Source organism: Blennius ocellaris (genome assembly GCF_963422515.1).
Source record: "Blennius ocellaris genome assembly, chromosome: 14".
Lineage (NCBI taxonomy): Eukaryota > Metazoa > Chordata > Actinopteri > Blenniiformes > Blenniidae > Blennius > Blennius ocellaris.
In genome coordinates, this window is record NC_137663.1 from 14,769,414 (window position 1) to 14,787,379 (window position 17,966).

The 17,966-nt window shown below is 42.9% G+C and overlaps 3 protein-coding genes across 3 annotated transcripts; 2 read left to right on the forward strand and 1 right to left on the reverse strand.

Annotated features, from left to right (window-relative positions):
* The first annotated feature begins 1,944 nt into the window (after positions 1-1,944).
* On the forward strand, positions 1,945-6,958 carry ddx52 (DEAD (Asp-Glu-Ala-Asp) box polypeptide 52). The gene is made up of 15 exons (XM_080508635.1): positions 1,945-2,045; positions 2,246-2,489; positions 2,827-2,966; positions 3,097-3,282; positions 3,369-3,512; positions 4,015-4,126; positions 4,226-4,298; positions 4,608-4,811; positions 4,907-4,997; positions 5,082-5,204; positions 5,296-5,446; positions 5,792-5,867; positions 6,131-6,202; positions 6,301-6,576; positions 6,833-6,958. Exons 1-15 carry the CDS (start codon positions 1,959-1,961, stop codon positions 6,867-6,869), a joined length of 2,016 nt encoding a protein of 671 aa, XP_080364761.1. The 5' UTR covers positions 1,945-1,958; the 3' UTR covers positions 6,870-6,958.
* A 921-nt stretch (positions 6,959-7,879) lies between these two features.
* On the forward strand, positions 7,880-9,902 carry rpl23a (ribosomal protein L23a; the record flags this gene model as incomplete). Its single annotated transcript, XM_080508652.1, has 5 exons — positions 7,880-7,949; positions 8,817-8,997; positions 9,209-9,385; positions 9,591-9,660; positions 9,841-9,902. The coding sequence occupies 5 exons, from the start codon at positions 7,880-7,882 to the stop codon at positions 9,853-9,855; spliced, it is 513 nt and encodes a 170-aa protein (XP_080364778.1). The 3' UTR covers positions 9,856-9,902.
* A 410-nt stretch (positions 9,903-10,312) lies between these two features.
* birc2 (baculoviral IAP repeat containing 2) lies at positions 10,313-17,640 on the reverse strand. The gene is made up of 14 exons (XM_080508636.1): positions 17,611-17,640; positions 17,071-17,143; positions 15,067-16,031; positions 14,692-14,972; positions 14,305-14,607; positions 13,862-14,150; positions 13,088-13,187; positions 12,903-12,981; positions 12,754-12,802; positions 12,308-12,550; positions 12,090-12,188; positions 11,739-11,894; positions 11,426-11,467; positions 10,313-10,957 (listed from the first exon to the last, which is right to left on the reverse strand). The coding sequence occupies exons 3-14, from the start codon at positions 15,158-15,160 to the stop codon at positions 10,764-10,766; spliced, it is 1,929 nt and encodes a 642-aa protein (XP_080364762.1). The 5' UTR covers positions 15,161-16,031; positions 17,071-17,143; positions 17,611-17,640; the 3' UTR covers positions 10,313-10,763.
* Positions 17,641-17,966: the final 326 nt, after the last annotated feature.

The window sequence follows — 17,966 nt, forward strand, 5'->3', positions numbered from 1 at the left end:
GGTGGTCCCTCTCTTCAAGAAGGGGGATCAGAGGATGTGTTCCAACTACAGAGGGATCACACTCCTCAGCCTCCCCGGGAAAGTCTATTCCAGGGTACTGGAGAACAGGGTCCGGCCGTTAGTTGAACCTCGGATCCAAGAGGAACAATGCGGTTTTCGTCCTGGTCGTGGAACACTGGACCAGCTCTATACTCTCCACCAGGTGCTTGAGGGTTCATGGGAGTTCGCCCAACCAGTCCACATGTGTTTTGTGGATCTGGAGAAGGCGTTCGACCGCGTCCCTCGAGATGTCCTGTGGGGGGTGCTCCAGGAGTATGGAGTCCGGGGCCCTTTGTTAAGGGCTGTTCGGTCCTTGTATTCCCGGAGCAGGAGTTTGGTTCGCATTGCCGGCAGTAAGCCGGACCTGTTCCCAGTGCACGTTGGCCTCCGGCAGGGCTGTCCTTTATCACCGATTCTGTTCCTCATATATATGGACAGAATTTCTAGGCACAGCCGGGGGCCGGACGGGGTCCGGTTTGGGGACCACAGGATCTCATCTCTGCTATTTGCGAATGATGTGGTTCTGTTGGCTCCTTCAAGCCTGGATCTTCAGCGTGCACTGACGCGGTTCGCAACCGAGTGTGAAGCAGCTGGGACGAGGATCAGCACCTCTAAATCCGAGGCCATGGTTCTCGACCAGAAAAAGGTGGCTTGCCCCCTCCAGGTCAGTGAAGTGCCCTTGTCACAGGTGGAGGAGTTCAAGTATCTCGGGGTATTGTTCACGAGTGGGGGAAAGATGGAGCGTGAGATCGACAGGCGGATCGGTGCGGCATCTGCAGTTATGCAGACGTTGTATTGGTCTGTAGTGGTGAAGAAGGAGTTGAGCCAAAAGGCGAAGCTCTCGATTTACCGGTCGATCTTCGTTCCTACCCTCACCTATGGTCATGACCGAAAGAACGAGATCCCGGATACAAGCGGCTGAAATGAGCTTCCTCTGTAGGGTGGCTGGGCGTACCCTTAGAGATAGGGTGAGGAGCTCAGTCACCAGGGAGGAGCTCGGAGTAGAGCCGCTGCTCCTCCACATCCAGAGGAGCCAGCTGAGGTGGCTCGGGTACCTGTTTCGGATGCACCCCGGACGCCTCCCCAGGGAGGGGTTCCGGGCATGTCCCTCCGGTAGGAGGCCTCGGGGCAGACCTAGGACATGCTGGAGGGACTATGTCTCTTGGCTGGCCTGTGAACGCCTTGGGGTGCCACCGGTAGAGCTGGAGGAAGTGTCTGGGCAACTCTGCTCGGACTACTGCCGCCGCGACCCGGCCCCGGATAAGCGACATAAAATGGCTGGATGGATGGATGTACAATTGTGTTCCAATTTAAACTCATTCTGCTAAAGACCACCATTGTTCATGAGGATCATTCAATGTATTGTTTTATTTTCACTTGAGTTGATTAGACATATTGGAGTTACAATCTGTAAACAAGTGCCTGTATTTAAGGATTTTTTGTACTCTTTAAATAAATTAAAACTAAACTAATCATACCTAATTAGTCTCCTTTTGGAAATTACTTTTCCTCCTTGACCAATCCTATTTCTAGGGTGTGGAGTAGAAGATTGTGTGTGTGTGTGTGTGTGTGTGGGGGGGGGGGGGTCTTTGTGTTTTGTTTTTAAGGTCTGTTAAAGCAGTCTGCCACAGAATGTCTGAAAAGTGCTATATAGATATAGTTTGCTTTGATACAACTTGTTGATATTTTTGAATTGCTAAATAAAATCACTTTTTAGGTGACCCTCGTTCTAAGGCTTAGTACTAAAGATACAATTAATTAATTCTTCTTAAATATACCAACTTTCTGAACATACAGTATTTGAAGAGGATTGTAATGTTTTGTTCCACTCCGCGCCTGCAGGGGGCGGCAGAGCGGCTCTGTGAATGCCCCGGATGTTGATGCGTGCCCATGCGTGGAGACGCACCACGCGCTGCGGAATGGACGCCTTCGAGCTGTTTCGGAAACTTGGAGCTGGAGCTAAATTTGATTTGAAGAGGTTTGGTCAAGACGCCGCTCGTTTTAAGGTAAACTTGGAAAATGTAGTTGTACCTACACTGAGCGAAAAATGTTCATTGAATCCAACTGAGCTTCTATTTCGGCCAAATTCGAGTTGTTCTGTGAAAGCGTGCTGCCAAACATGAGAGGAGAGCTTGACCAAGGACACAATTTACCCGACTAATACTTTTTTTTTTAATAAACAAACACGCTGTCTATTATTTTGTAGGTTTCTAAATCTCAGGGAAGCGACCCATCCTCGGACTCTCTCTCTGCGATTGATTACTTTGGCACAAGTTCAGCTAATGGAGGCCAGAGCTTGACCAAGGGAGAGGAGGAAGTTGATGATGATGAGGAGGAGGAAGAAGAGGAAAGAGAGAAGGATGAAGAGAGCAGCGACAGTGGAGATTCTGGGACAGAAAGCAAGCGGAAGCGCAAAGGAGACACAAGGAAAAAGAAGAAAAATATGAAAAGTGAGTCAGAAGGTGAAAGATGTGTGTTGCTCGTGTAAGTTAACAGCAGTTCATAATCCATATATGAGATGTTGTTAGTCTTTTTATATCATTGAAAGGTACATGATTAAAGTCTGGATATTAAAAAACCAACTCTCAACATAAAGCAATTGGTTTTGGTACACGCATCTTATGTTTGACACCCCTGGTGTAGACACATTGTTGTAATTTCTATATATGTTCTGGTCTGATGTAAGTTGTTCAGCCATTTCGACTAGATTCACTATATAAAGTTGTCAGTGGTATGAAATGACATAAAGATGAAAGTCTCACTCCTTGTTCTTCTGTTTGATTGAAGCTGGTGTTGGACCAGCAAAGGAGACACGTGGAAATGGCATCACTTGGACCTCTGCACAAGACCAACGAATACAGGACAACCAGGGTGATGATAAAGACGATTCTTCGCTGAAAAGGCTAAAGCATCTTCATCAAGAAAAGGTTTGTACAAGGACAATTTCTGTTTTTTTTTTTTTTTTTTTTTTTACAAATGCAAGTTTTGAGAAAGTTGCCACTGTTTGTCTCTGGAATTTTAGCGCTGTGAACTCCTCGTGTATTTATTTGATTGCAGGTGAATCGCATTCGTTCACGACACCGGATAAATGTGCACGGCTGTGACATACCCGATCCAGTGTGCACGTTCCAGGAGCTGCAGTCTGAGTATCGCCTGAGCCCACGTGTCATTGAGAACCTCAGAGGAGTCGGACTCAACTCGCCCACGCCCATACAGATGCAGGCGATACCACTTATGATGCACGTGAGTACTTGAAAACACATTGAGGGGTTGTTCAATAATGATAACGGTGAGGTTCTGTAACGGTGTCTCTTGAACTGCCCCGCCAGGGTCGTGAACTTCTAGCTTGTGCTCCTACTGGATCCGGAAAGACTTTGGCTTTCTGCCTCCCGCTTCTCGCCCACCTGCAGCAGCCAGCTAACCTGGGCTTCAGAGCCGTTATCGTTTCCCCAACTCGAGAGCTGGCGAACCAGGTACACAACACACAATGTTGTTAATGTGTTTGGGTCCGACTTCAGCGTCACCGAACATTTACAGAAGAGGAGCAGACAAAAGCCCGACTCACAGTTTCCAAATAGAGACAGAAGTAAAAATATTATGGAGTAAAATCTGTCTCAAAACACATTGGTGGATGAAAAATTACTATTATGCAGATCTCCTGCTCTGCAGCAGTGAACTGTGATATAACTCAAGTTTCCATTGGTATATTAAGTTTCCATTGGTATGTTAAGAAGGAGTCACTGTGTTCACATCTAGCAGCCACATCTTTTAAGATCAATCACATTAATTTACTGATCGATACGCTTCTCCTCATAAACACATATTCATCCATTGTGTGCCCACTTCAGCTGCACGATGCTTACATTTAGTCTTGAATTGACGTACAGACCACTGCAAACAGGAGCTTTTTCTCCTCTTCAGTGGTATATTTGCTTCATATTTCATATCTATGGGTCCTGTGTTAATGTGTTTCAGACCTACAGAGAGCTGCTCCGCCTCTCGGACGGAGTCGGATTCAGAGTTCACATCATAGACAAAGCTTCGCTGGCAGCCAAGAAATACGGACCCGAGTCGAACAAAAAATATGGTAAGAGGTTTAATTAAAAACCTTAAAAAAAAAATTTTTTTTTAAAGTGACAGCTGATCACATTTACTCACTGTTAACATCCTTTGTTTCTGTTCATAGATATACTCGTCAGTACTCCAAACAGACTCGTCTTCCTCCTCAAGCAGGATCCTCCAGCAATTGACCTGAGCCGGTAAGTCTGTTTCGCTCTGAATTATATTTATATAGTCGCTTTAATATTATATATTAGTCCCTGAGTAATTACTCTTTTTTTATTTTGTTTAAGTTTTTGGAGCTAACTAAATCAAACCAAAGAAATGTTTATAAAGAGACTAGTATTTTTTTGTTTTTTAATCAATGCAATGATGGACAATGTTACCAAATCCAAGTTAGTATGTCGGTGGGATTGCTTCATGTCAGTATTTCTCTCTTGTTGTGTTTTTACATTGAACAACAAGAACAAAGCTGAACTATTTGACTTCTTTTTTGGGGGGTTACGCAGTGTGGAGTGGCTCGTTGTGGATGAGTCTGATAAGCTGTTTGAGGGCGGTAAGACGGGCTTCCGGGAGCAGCTGGCCACCATTTTTCTGGCCTGCTCGAGTGCACAAGTGCACCGGGCGTTCTTCAGCGCGACGTGCACTCACGATGTGGAACAGTGGTGCCGCCTGAATCTCGACAACCTTGTTTCTGTCAACATTGGACACAGGTAATAATCAGCCAGTGCAACTGATTTAATCACTTTCATGTTGTTCCCTTCCTGCATTCTCTTGAGTTTTTTTTTTTTTTGTGTACTCCATACAGAAACACAGCGGTGGAAACGGTGGAGCAGCAGCTGCTGTTTGTTGGGACAGAAAACGGGAAGCTTGTGGCCATGAGGAACATCATCAAACAAGTGCGGGCACTTTTGAGGAGCTTCGTTCATTCCAATGACACTTGTTGGTTTCACGTCGTAAAATGACTTCACGCTGTGTTTCAGGGTTTCCTGCCTCCCATGCTCGTGTTCGTTCAGTCTATTGAGCGAGCGCGAGAGCTTTTCCATGAGCTGGTTTATGAAGGCATCAACGTGGATGTGATCCACGCCGACCGCACGCAGCAGCAGGTACACGGACACGACGAACAGGCCGACTGGTGGATCTCCCGTGTCGTGATTGCATTGACCTTTCTCCTCCTGGTCGGCTTCTCCGTTTCAGCGGGACAACGTGGTGAACAGTTTCCGCTCCGGAAACATTTGGGTGTTGATCTGCACGGCTCTGCTGGCCAGAGGAATCGACTTCAAAGGCGTAAACCTGGTGCTGAACTATGACTTCCCCACCAGCTCTGTGGAGTACATTCATCGAATCGGTGCGTTTGGAATGCTGGATGTTGACGATATTGTCTTGAGAATTTAGATTCTTTTAAAAGGCAAAATATTCCTGTGGTGTCTTTTGCTAATGACCCAGTTTGGAATGATCAAAATATGACAACTTGCAAACGAGTTGGTGTCGACACGTTTAAACGATAGAACAGATCATTTAAAGTGTGCTGAGACTGCTCAAGGAGTAAACCAACCTACGCTTCAATTTAGATTTGGACTTTGCAGAGTGGAGCATTGTAATGGGTCAAAGCCCTTGTTTAGTTTGTTCTCTCTTCTTGTTCCTCCTGTTTTGCAGTTTGTTCATCAATTCTTTGCACCTTTGTGTTTGTCAGGTCGCACTGGCAGAGCTGGACATCAGGGGAAGGCCATCACCTTCTTTACAGAGAATGACAAACCGCTGCTGCGCAGGTACAAAGTGATTAAATTTGGATATAAATATTTCAGTACTGTAAAATTACTTGACATCAAGTGTTGAAGATCAGATCAAAGGAGATAGAAGTGAGATGATGCTTGATTTTGTGCTACAAAGCAAGAAGGGAAACCGAACATTACTACTTGCAGGGAATCTATATCAATCTGTTAGAATATGAACGTCGACAGGTGAAGTTCACTTGTTTTCTCAACATCTTGACTGAACATGTCTCCCATTACTTCTTTTTTTTTTTTAACAGCATTGCAAATGTTATAAAACAAGCTGGTTGCCCTGTACCTGATTACATGACCGGATTCAAGAAGATACACAGGTAAGATGAATTCATTAAAATATAGATGACAAATTTATTTAAGTGACGTCTCGTCATTCAAGTTTCAATCTCGGTAACCATATTTTGTCTCTGTTCAGCAAAGCGAAGCGGAGACTTGAAAAGAAACCTCCCAAGAGAAGCACCATTTGCACAACTCCTCGCTTCTTAATGAAGAAGAAAGGCAAAGCACAGAAAAAACCACAGAAGCAGACATCACATCCAGAGCAAAAAGAAGAAAGCAAAGCACAAAAGGCAAAGCAGAAAGTGGTAAAGAAGACAAAAGGCGAGGAGCCAAAGAAGAAACAAGCTGCAGAGAAGTGCAAGAATGTTTCTCAGAAGATGAGATCCAATTCTTCAGGAGTCGCAGTCAAAAAGTAAGAAAAGTGTTGATGGAGAAACTGCCTTGAACCAAGAAAATCCCTCAGTGACTCTTGTGTGTCAATAAACAAAAGTTCTTGCATGATTTGTGTTTCAAAGATGCTTTTTAACATTCATTTCTGAATTTGATGCCATAATTAAACTCGGATAATCAAAATGTATACATATTTCCAGTTAAAGGACAAAAGGCCTAACATAATTCTGGTTACAAATGTAAATGTAAATTATTCAGATGTAATTTGTGTTTTCCAGGAAATTTGTGAGGAAGAAAAAGCCAAAGACGGACTAGAAGATAACAGGAAGAACAGACTGGCTAGAAGATTTTCAAATACCTTTTTTTTTTCCTCATCATTTTCATATTTGCTTGGTACTTTCAGGATGTAAAATAAAGAGTTTTATATGTAATGGTGTTCTTTCTTCAAATCTACTCATAAGAACAGGTTTAAAATCTGGAAATGTCATGTATTTTAAATGATGACGAATACTGTGCATCTACCCAAAAGTATGGTCAGTGCAAATATTTTGGTTGTGTTTGGGTGTTTTTCCTTCAATATTGAGGAACAAAACTAATTGATACATATAAACTGACATTATAAAATAAAGTGCTAAGTACTGTTGCCTCACAGTGAAAATAGCCTTGTTTTATTTTGCACTAGCGCCTTCCAGAGTGGACTTGCATGTTCTATAGGTGGTAAGGCTCTTACCGCTCTGTGTTATGTATAGTTAAGATTAACTCTGAATAGGATGGGTTAAATGTAGTTTGTTTCCTAAAAAAAATGGATTACTATCCTGTGTAGGGTGTGCTCTGCCTTTCTCCAACAGCCAGCTATGCTTAAGCTTCAACAACCCCAACATGGAGGAAACTGGTACATAAGCGGACATGGAGGAGAATCTTGTGGGTATATTTTAGCGAGTGGGGTGTCCTGGATAATTGTTTGTATGTGAAATAAAGCATGTAAACATGGAATAATAAAGGACATTGTTCTTTATACACATAGATGTTTTTTTCTCTCAAACTATAAACAATCATGGATAAAATGAGAAATAGTTGATTAAAGTTAGTTACATTGAAAAACCACTAAATTGTAATGAATTATAAAAACTTGTCATTCCACCGACTGGAAAAACTCTTTAAATATTTTCAGTATGAGATAATAGTGAATAAAATCATTAAATCGGCAAAAGAATTGATTAATTTGCTTGTTTGAAACATTAAATATTTTACATGTACTGAATGACTGGTGTTGGGCCTTGACGCTCCCTGAACTATCGCGATACATTCACCTCGAAATCTCGCCCATGCTTGACACTGCAGGAAACCCCGTTCCTTCTCCCTTTCTCAACATGGCACCGAAGGTGAAGAAGGAAGGTTCGTCAGTCCGATCATTTTTAATCAATGAATCCTATAGTTAGCGCATCTTTCAGCTAATGTATGTTTTCGATATAGATAGATGGATTGGTTAGGTTTTCCTGTATGCTATTATATTGTTGTCAGCGGTGTAAATATGTAGCTAAGGCTTCTCGCTAGTCTCCGGCATGTATGTGGAAACGTGATGCTTGCTAAGCTAATGTTGACGCTGCTTAAACGTGGTCTTTTTATGGAAGTTGCTTTCCTCCTAAAGCTTCACGACATTTATCACGGCTCAGGTAGCGTCACGAGTCAAAGGAAATGGGTTATAGCTGCTTATTATAATCCAGCTACTATTAGCACACGTTGTGAGTTAGCATGTGTTGCTACTCCGTAGCTTTGGACGGTCGCTTTAGCCAAGTGTTCGAATTCCCTCGTGTTACATCTAAAGTACAACTGCCGTAAACCTCTATAGGCTTATGGCTTTACAATAATGTGTCGAGAACTAAATGTATTCAATTCGCAAGCAACATTAGCTGTGTGAGGCTTTTGCAAGGAGTACAAATATCAGGAATGTGATATGGATGTGACTTTTGGAACCACGCACCAAAAGATGCAGATTATTGAAATTAATGGTTCATGGCTTGATGTTTAGTTTTTCTTTAGTCAGATATTAGGTTTACTCCTATGCTGGATTGAGGGCTTATGTATGCGTGTGTTTCACATACAATTAAAGTTTTTTCCTGTAGAACCACTGTTTTAAAAATAACCTATTGATGAATTCACTGTAGTAATCTCGCTGCTTGATATTCAACATTTAATTGGTGCTATACTATGCAGGTGTTCTTCCCTAGCCCTGCGACTCACTTTAACTTCCTTCTGTCCTAGCTGTCCCTGCCAAAACTGAGGCCAAGTCGAAGGCCCTGAAGGCCAAGAAGGCTGTGCTCAAAGGTGTACACAGTCAGAGGAAGAAGAAGATCAGGACTTCTTCCACCTTCCGTCGCCCTAAAACCCTCCGTCTCCGCAGACAGCCCAAGTATCCTCGCAAGAGTGCTCCTCGCAGGAACAAGTGAGTTACCGTGAATGTGTACTGAAACGTTTCAATCCTGGTGCACATGATGGTTCTATGCGATCAAAGTATGAAAAAGCATGAGTCCAATTTTACAAACTACTGATGCACCCAGATTGTTCTTGTATAATTGTCTCATTGTTGATGTCCAGTGAGGCTCTCTGCCGAGCACTGCAAGGCTGATTGTTTCTTTTCATCTCTGTTCCACTAGGCTGGATCACTATGCCATCATCAAGTTCCCCTTGACGACAGAGTCTGCAATGAAGAAGATTGAAGACAACAACACACTCGTGTTCATCGTGGACGTCAAGGCAAACAAACATCAGATCAAACACGCAGTCAAGAAACTGTATGACATTGATGTCGCTAAAGTCAACACCCTCATCAGGTAAAAAGACTGCTTTGGATTTCATCAGTATTGTCTACTTTAGCTGCACTGATGGCAGTTTTTTAAAGTACTATTCCTCAATAATGTGACTAGTCTGGGAGGGGGACATAGTGCCATTGTTGCAGGTGTTTGTCAAACATCTGTCAATTTTTCCGTCCAACTCCTTCAATTCCGCTTACAAGTTCTCGTCTCAACCCATTTTTAGGCCTGACGGTGAGAAGAAGGCATACGTACGTCTCGCTCCAGACTATGATGCGTTGGATGTTGCAAACAAGGTGAGGATTCATTGATCCAGGAACTTGAGTTGGGCTTTTCAGTTCTGTGCACATGATGTAAATTAATTTGGTCTGAATGTATGATGCATTTCAAAGGAACCACTGATGCCAGAAACACTCGCTAGAATCAACTTTCTTGTGTGGATGAACATAATCTTATTCGTACTTTTTCTTTTGCAGATTGGCATCATCTAAACGGCCTGGGGAGACTTGTGGATGAATAAATATTTGTATAAACCAAAGTTTAATTGTCTTTGAATTTGTGAGGTATCTTCACACACTGAAGCTGTTGCATTCCAGAACTATTATGATGGTTGTTCTATTTATGTATAAATACCTTTCTTGAATGTACAAACATCTCAGAATATTCAAAATCAGGCATGTTGGGGACTTGACCATTTTCAATTTGGGCTGGATTTGTCAGTTTTGTAATACTGTCTAGGGGTTACTAGATAACTGACAATTCTAAGGTTGTAGGTTACTGCTTAAACAATGGCCCAAGACATCTATTTTATAGTATGACAGTCTCAACAAGATTTGAAGTTAATTCCGAGACCTCCCGTCATACCTTTAACCACAGGATGTTGGTGATCTAATACCATGAGTGCACTATGAGTCAAAACATTTGTACGAGACTTCAGTTAATTTTCATTTTAATTTGACATTTGTGTTGCATCAGAAAAGGACAATATGGCTTTCTAAATAGTTGAACCAAAAAAGCACTTTTAATAAGTTGATGGCTGATGGGCCACCATGTTGGATTCAAACCGTATTTCCACAAAATGCCACACTAAGCATCCATGGAAAATGTATACATGGTTCTTTATAAGCCAGATCAATGCAGTAATCTTTACTAAAAAATATACATTTAGGTGGCATGAGATAATATACAGAGTTCTCTACTGAACAATCGGACTTGACGTCTGATCAGATTTGGCTGTCCAGAGTTTCATCTAATTATGCATGAAATCCTGGGAGGCTTGAGGCCACAACACCCCCTATATCTAATACTAGGAAGGAAGTGTACATCTTCCTACATTAGCTATATATATTGCTTACATTCAGTCACATTGTGACAAAACTAGCATCAAGTTTCAACCCTGTTAAGAGAGGAATGTTCGAACTGTGCCTTTAACAAGGCCTCTGCAGATGGGGCACTTTCGTAGAGATGGCGCGCACTCTTTGCACACCACCAGGTGTCCACACGGGATGAAGACGATGTTGACCTCTTTGTCCATGCACACCTTGCAGGTTCGCTCTTCCTGCAAGCGACGCAGCTGCTCTTCCATCGGGAGGTCTGCAAAGAAAGAAAGAAAGAAAAAAAAATGCATCTAACTTACAATTCAGCTCTTATGATAACCGTGTTCATGGACTTAATGTTTTAAGTTCCTCCTCCATCTAAAATACATCAAAAACACATGAAAAAGTTTTGCATTAATTTGTGAAGTTCTAAATCAAGAGCGGCAAAAAATAACTCATCTCTTAGTATTGAAATATACTTATTTTGATGTTCCCACACAACAAAATAGCATCAGAAGTACAGCGTATTAAGCCAGTAAGTCAAAGCAAGGTTTCTTTTTCAACAATTAGCAATTCTGGAAAAATGTTGCAACTGATGTTTTGTCCTGCAGTTTACACGACTATGAACCTCTAGAACCCAGAAATGACCACCATGAAGAAAAGAAAGGCAATTAAAAGTGAAATCTTCTTGATCAGTCAGTCAGGCACAGTTTGTTCTGCCTGAGGCTCAGGAGTGTCCTCATACCTGAAAGATCTTGACTTGGTGATGCAGCTTCGTTTGACTGTGCTGAAAGTGTGAAAGAAACATGCACTTAGCTCAGGATCTGGTGAATGCACAATGGAAATAAGAATCTGTGTCTGGACTGCAGTAAAGCAGGCGGGTACAGTTTGATCACAGTGCTTCTGGCATCCATGACTTGAACAGGCTCATCTGAGTACACTTAAGTCCTCAATGCCCAAAAATATGTTAAGGTATTGAGTGTCAAAACTAATGAACACAAAGGACACACAGTGGTTTCTTTTTGTGACCAACAGAAAAAAAAATAAAAATAAAATACCCATGAGATCTCTTAGCAAGTGGACATCATTTTTCTGGATCCAGTTGCGGAAGACCTCGGCGGCAGCGTTTCCCTTGGTGAGGACGAGTTCGATGAGTCGGGCTGTCTGCTGCTGGGCCGACGTCTGAGCCTGAAGGCCACTGAACTCCTCGGCAGCTGCACATCAACAAGGGACAAACGGTCAAAAACTAGAAGATACACAGACCATTTTCAGGGTTGCATGAACCTGATGGATACTGTTAAGATTGTATACCACCAAGAAAATCACAATTGTTGACATCATTCTCTTGAGTAACAGAAACAAAATTCTTGAAACGTAGGAACAATTTGCCAAACGCCAGTTGAACATACATAAGACGTTTTGCTCCCTCAGATGGTCCAAGACCGGCTCGACGCTCTTCAGACGCTGGATCAATGCGGCCTGGTGCCTCTTCACAAAGGTGAAGCCATCTGAAGAAGAAGAAAAACAAAACAGGAAATCAAGAGGACATTCCTGCTTGCTGGCGTAACAACATGTGATGATCTCTCAGCAATGCAGTGTCGATGTCGAGCAGTGTATGGATGCGCACCTGATGCCATCGCCTCGGCCAGCATCTCCCGCTCCTCTTCACGTTTCTGGTCCTCGGCACTCAGCAGGTCTGAGACCAGCTCCTGCACCGTCCTGTAGTTCTCTCCACTGGTCAGGATCTTGCTCTGGACCGTCTGCTTGACCAGACTGCGCTCGAAGCCCATCTCTAATGCAGACTTGATCACCGGGGTGTTCATCATGACGGCGTCTTCGGAGCGCTCCTCCCCTGGAGCGAGGTGAACCACTGAGGTGGAGAGAGAGAGAGCGCAGACACACACATCAGAGTTCGGAACCTCACAACACTTCAGAGGTTAGACATTATAAACCGTTTTATACGGGAATTTTGCAACAGAGTCTGACAAACCTTAACAAAGGAACAATACTGCAGTACATTGGGGATACGAAGGTGAGATGTTATGTAACAGACTTTAATTCACTCGGACTCACCTGGTGGATCCACAAACTCTCTGGATGTGCTGTCACCGTTTGTTAAAAGCTTCAAGGGGGGGGGGGGGGGGGGGAAACAAAACCATTTAAATCAAGTCATTCGTAGCTGGATGAGACAAAACAATCAGGAACTTCAGTTTTCTACCAACCTGCTCGAACAGGCGAGGAAAGCGAGCCTGGATCTGGTGAACAAAGTCTTGTCCCTTCTCTTGGAGCAAATATTCACACCTGCGATCCCCGTCCCCAAAAAAAGACGACGACAAATGTTTATAAACCAAGTCGGTTGACAGATATTCAAATAAATATCAATACAGAATTTAAAAACAGCATTTACCGAGGGAACCATTTGGCATGTTCGACCCACGGATCATCTCCTGACTCCCAACATCGCAGACCTCCATCGCAGCAGAAACACTTGACGTCGTCGTTGCGACCTGCAGGTGAAACAAAGTACTTTTCAGTGTCTTTGAGCTTTAAGGGGAAAAATGTGGTCATTTTGATCAAGTTGACATGAAACTGATTGCTTGCTTCTCTCTCCCCAATAGTTAACTTCCCTTTTTGTTGCTTAAAATCTGAATGTTGATCACACTGTGTGCTGTATTTCGCTCTGGTTTCATTCAATTGTGCTGACAATGAAAGAGATTTCTTGTTCAAATGAAGAGAAACTGTACAAATACTTAAACTTAGATAATCCCCGTCTGCTTTGGAAACCCCCTCCCCAAAACAAACACAAAGAGGGGAAGCCTCATACATCTAATAAATCTATGAGAAAAGTCAAAGTGGGGGTGTTTTCCATCATGGATAATTAAATGAGTCACACAGCACACAGTTATTTTTTCTCCACAAATGCATTTGAATGTAAAATTCCGTAGTTCTCTTAATATATTTACCATCAACATTTAAACTGAGTCCAGAAACACTGGATATGCTCAAACATCACCCAGCCCATTTCTCTTGTATTATAAGTGAATTTTCAAGAAATGTGAGGAGAGCAAAATGAGCTATAATACTAATACGTTAGCTGAAATGACTTTTAATTACTCAGACAAAGAACAACTTTTCTGTTACGGCGTGAAGAACCGCCGTGTCTCTTTCATTCTGTCCGTACCGACGTAGTAGAATCCGGCTTTCGCCAGCTGGTCCGGCCGCACGGGGATACGAGACGGCCAGTTGACAAACGTGAGCAGCCTCTCATCCCTCTGCTGCATGGAGGGATTCGACACATTATTAAGGGCGACGGCTCCGGATGACAGCTGCGAAGTTGCCGCCAGAGCGGCAGTTGCCGCGCCTCCGGCTAGCGACACGTTGTCGGCTCGGTCGCCGCGGACAAAGCGGCAGTTTGGATAATGCCTCTGGTGCTCGGATACGGCTCGGTCGCCCGGTTCCCAGTTACTCAACTGTAAAGAAGAACGCAAACCTTTGTCATGCGTCTGAATTACTTTACTGCCCGAATGAACGAACTCACTTCTTTTTCAAATAGACGATCTCAAACAAGCTTGCTTTAAGTAGAATAAAATTAAAACCCAGCACTGACGTGCGGTGGACACACACCTGTCCTCCGCAGCTGAAGCATGTCACGCGGTCGCCCTGGCCCAGGTAGTAGAAACCCGCCTTGGCGAGCTCTGAAGGAGTGATGATGGAGAGCGTCCAGGAGTGGAATGAGTCCAGCCTGTCCTGCTCCCTGCGCATGCTGGGGTTGTGGCACGTCGGCCTCTGGTGGGACATGTCCTCGACACCGCGTGAGCTTAGGGGGCTGGAGGGAGGCGGGGCAGAGAACCCCATGTTCAGGTAGCCCACTGGGTCTTCGCCCTGGCTCGCCGACGGGTTGGGAGCAGCCGGGCCTGGACCAGAAATCTAAAAGACAAATGGAAGCCAAATGTTGAAGAATCCACACAAGCGAGTCAAACGCGCCCCAGAAGTAAGAGCTTGCTTTCTTACTGGTATGGCCGGAGCAATGCGAAGTGGGGAGAAGGCCGAGTGAGAGGAAGAGAGCAGGTTGGCTGTGGAAGGGAGGCTCTGGATGAAGGAGCAGGAGGGAGAGAGCTGTCTGTGTTTCTCAGTTGGACAATCTCCCGCCTGCCAGCCCTCTGCAGTCACGCTACACCTGAAGCACTGGACACGGTCGCCGACGCCAGTGTAGAACCAACCTGCCCTCGCCAGACTTCGCTCTGTGACGACTGAGGCAGGAAAACGAGCAAAGGTAGAGATGCGGAAGAGCTCTGGAAGATGAAAAAAACAAACAAAAACAAAATTAACATCACAAATAAATCTTGTAACACAGGACCTTTGGTAAAAATAAATGAAAATTTGTACCTGAGGAATTGTCATACTGCAGATCAGGTGGAGGCCCATTCCGACACAGTCCCATTAGAAATTGATTGTTTTTGAGTTGAACAAGAGTTTCCATTTTTGTTTTTGTTTTTTTAAGTTATTTAAATCAAAAGAGAAGTCCTTCAAGGGGAGAGGGGTTTGAGAAAAGCTGAGGTCTTGTTCACGCATATAGATGTACTCATTCACACAGGAAAGGACAGAAATAAAAGGAGCAGAAGAAGAAGGTTCCCTCCGATGAAGTCTGTGGAAAAGAAAGTGATTTTCTCTATCTCATGCCGATGCTTTCTTGCTGCAGCTCTTCCGGTCAAACCTGTGGCTCCAGGTCTTCTCTTCGCTGTTGAAACTGAGACCTGCTTACTACGACCATGATTTGTCGACCATGGTTGTCCTGTGAGCCGCCTATCACACAAGCTCATACCGCTCAGAAACTTTCTGTTGGGGTTGTGGGTCTTCCCTATCAGAGGTGTAACTAGTTTCTAAATGCCTTTTGATGGTGAAATAAAATGGACTCACTAACGCCTTTACTTTCACTGTAGGAAAGACCTACAGTTTTAAGTATTATGACAGAATGCCTCTCTTCCACTGTTAAATGCCCTTTTCTTGCCATTTTTTTTTTTTAAAAGCTATAAAACAATACTTTCTGCACTACAATACTGTTCAAGAGAAGCTCACGGGGGTGTGTTATTTCAACTGTGTGTTTGTGTGGTTGTAAGTAATCCAGAGTAAGCAAGTATGCATTCAAACAATATACTATGACAAACACAATCAAAGGTACATACACCCAAACACACACACACACAGACAAAGGAATATGTGTTCTCAAACCCCTCCCCCTGAGGTGGACATCCCTTTTTAAGGTGTTTTAAGTCTCCATATTTGAATAGTAAAATCCCTATTAAAAAAAAGTTTCAGGTAATATAGTTGACGTCTCTGTGCAGTTGGCAGACCTGCAAAGAAAACAAAAAAAAGACAGAATTATATAATGTTGACTATGCATGCGAATATGGAAAACGCACACCACAGTCTTTAAGAGAAGTAGAACATTGGGTCAGGGGGACAACAACAAAACTGAAAGACACAAAGAATCACTACACAGGGAAACAAAACAACTACAAAGAGATGTAAAATGACCCCACAAAAATACAGAAAAATACATCAAACAACAAACGACACAAAAAATCCATCACAGTAAGATTGAAACTAAACATAAATACACTGAAAAGCCATATCTCTTGAATAAGTTCAGACTGTGAGCACCTATATAATACGCCAATATATTTAATTATTAGAGAAGACTGGATTTGATTATTGCCCTTGGTATTGCCAAACAGCCTAAAGCCACAAAAAGAAAGAAAGAAAGAAAGAAAAAAATTTATAAATCACATCCTGGAAAAGGTTTTTGAAAGAAGCTGCCAGTATTTCCTTTATCTGTCGCCATACCAGGGCTGTGATGACATCCTCACATTCTGGGTCTATTGTTTGCAGAAAAATTAAGCAACACAGCACATCTTGCTCTGAACCCGGCGACTACAAGCTAAATGTTACTAAACATTTAATAATAGTTCACCCTCTCACTATCAGTCAGAATAACATGTTTATCAGTAAAATAACATGATGTTTACTGCCCCTGAACTCACAGCTATTAGCTACATCATTAGCAAACATTTTTCGCCGTTTGTGTTCACGTCTGCTAACCAACCATCAGTCACAGAGTATTCCAGGCCAGAGGTATACATTTAATCAGTTTTAAGTTCATTAAAATTGGGAGAACCGCTCCTGAGTGATAAAACATTTCATGCATTTCCGCCGCCGTTGGCGTGCTAACTTCTGCTAATGCTAACCACAGCGCATTACAGCTCGTGACGCTGTACAGCTGCAACGGGGAAGTAAAATAAAAACCCTTCAACTATGAGTTACGCAACGAAAAGCGAGACAACCTTTGAATCAGAGTAATTATTGCATTCTGCCTGTGACACAGCCACTCACCCCTGTGTGTCTTATGGTTCCGCCGGAAAGTCCCGAAGCTTCGTCACGGCCGCCGCCTCTCCGCTGCCCACGGCTGTGGGAGAGAAACGAAAACGGAACGAAAAAAAAAACCACTTCAGAACGACTGAAATGTGGAGAAATCCCCGAGGCGACACAATACCTCAGCCCCACATCCTCTCCAAGTGTTTACTGATTTATTATAACGGCATACAATCGTCGACTCTTCAAATCAATGACATGAAGACATCGGACTTTACGATGCATTATCTCAAAAAAGAAGATTAATTTATTATAAATTATGTTTTAAACACACGTTAATATCTCGGTTTACTATGTTAGAATGTATAAAACATAATTGACCTGCAAAAGTACATAAAGTATATGGAAAGAAAACGGCATTAATATAAAAACATTATGGCTTTTTCTAACACTAAGTAGGATCACAAGGAACTATAATTAACTACTCCAACAAAGTTATGACGCTGTCATTAGCGTAAATTTTTTTTTAAACAATGTAGAGAAATTGAAGGAGACACTTACGGAGATGGTTGAGTAAATGTCAGATGTTCATTGAGTCAGTGAACGCAGCATGAGAAGGCAGCGCTTCAGAACTCCGCCTCAAAACTTTCCACTGCCCTTAAACACCACATGACGTCATGACGTGCGCTGGGAAATGTGCCTTTTCCCCTTCACGTGAAATACCCCAAGCTTTGTTATTAATCACCTCAACTCCACAAAACATTTCTCGGAATACAATTTTTTTCAATTTTCAATTCTATTTTTTGTCTTTATGAAAACATAACCACAAGTCCTAAAGAAAGGCATAATAAGTTATGTCTTTTATTGATTTGCTGTGACCATGTTTGGCATAAAAGTTATTTTTGTAGCATTTCACA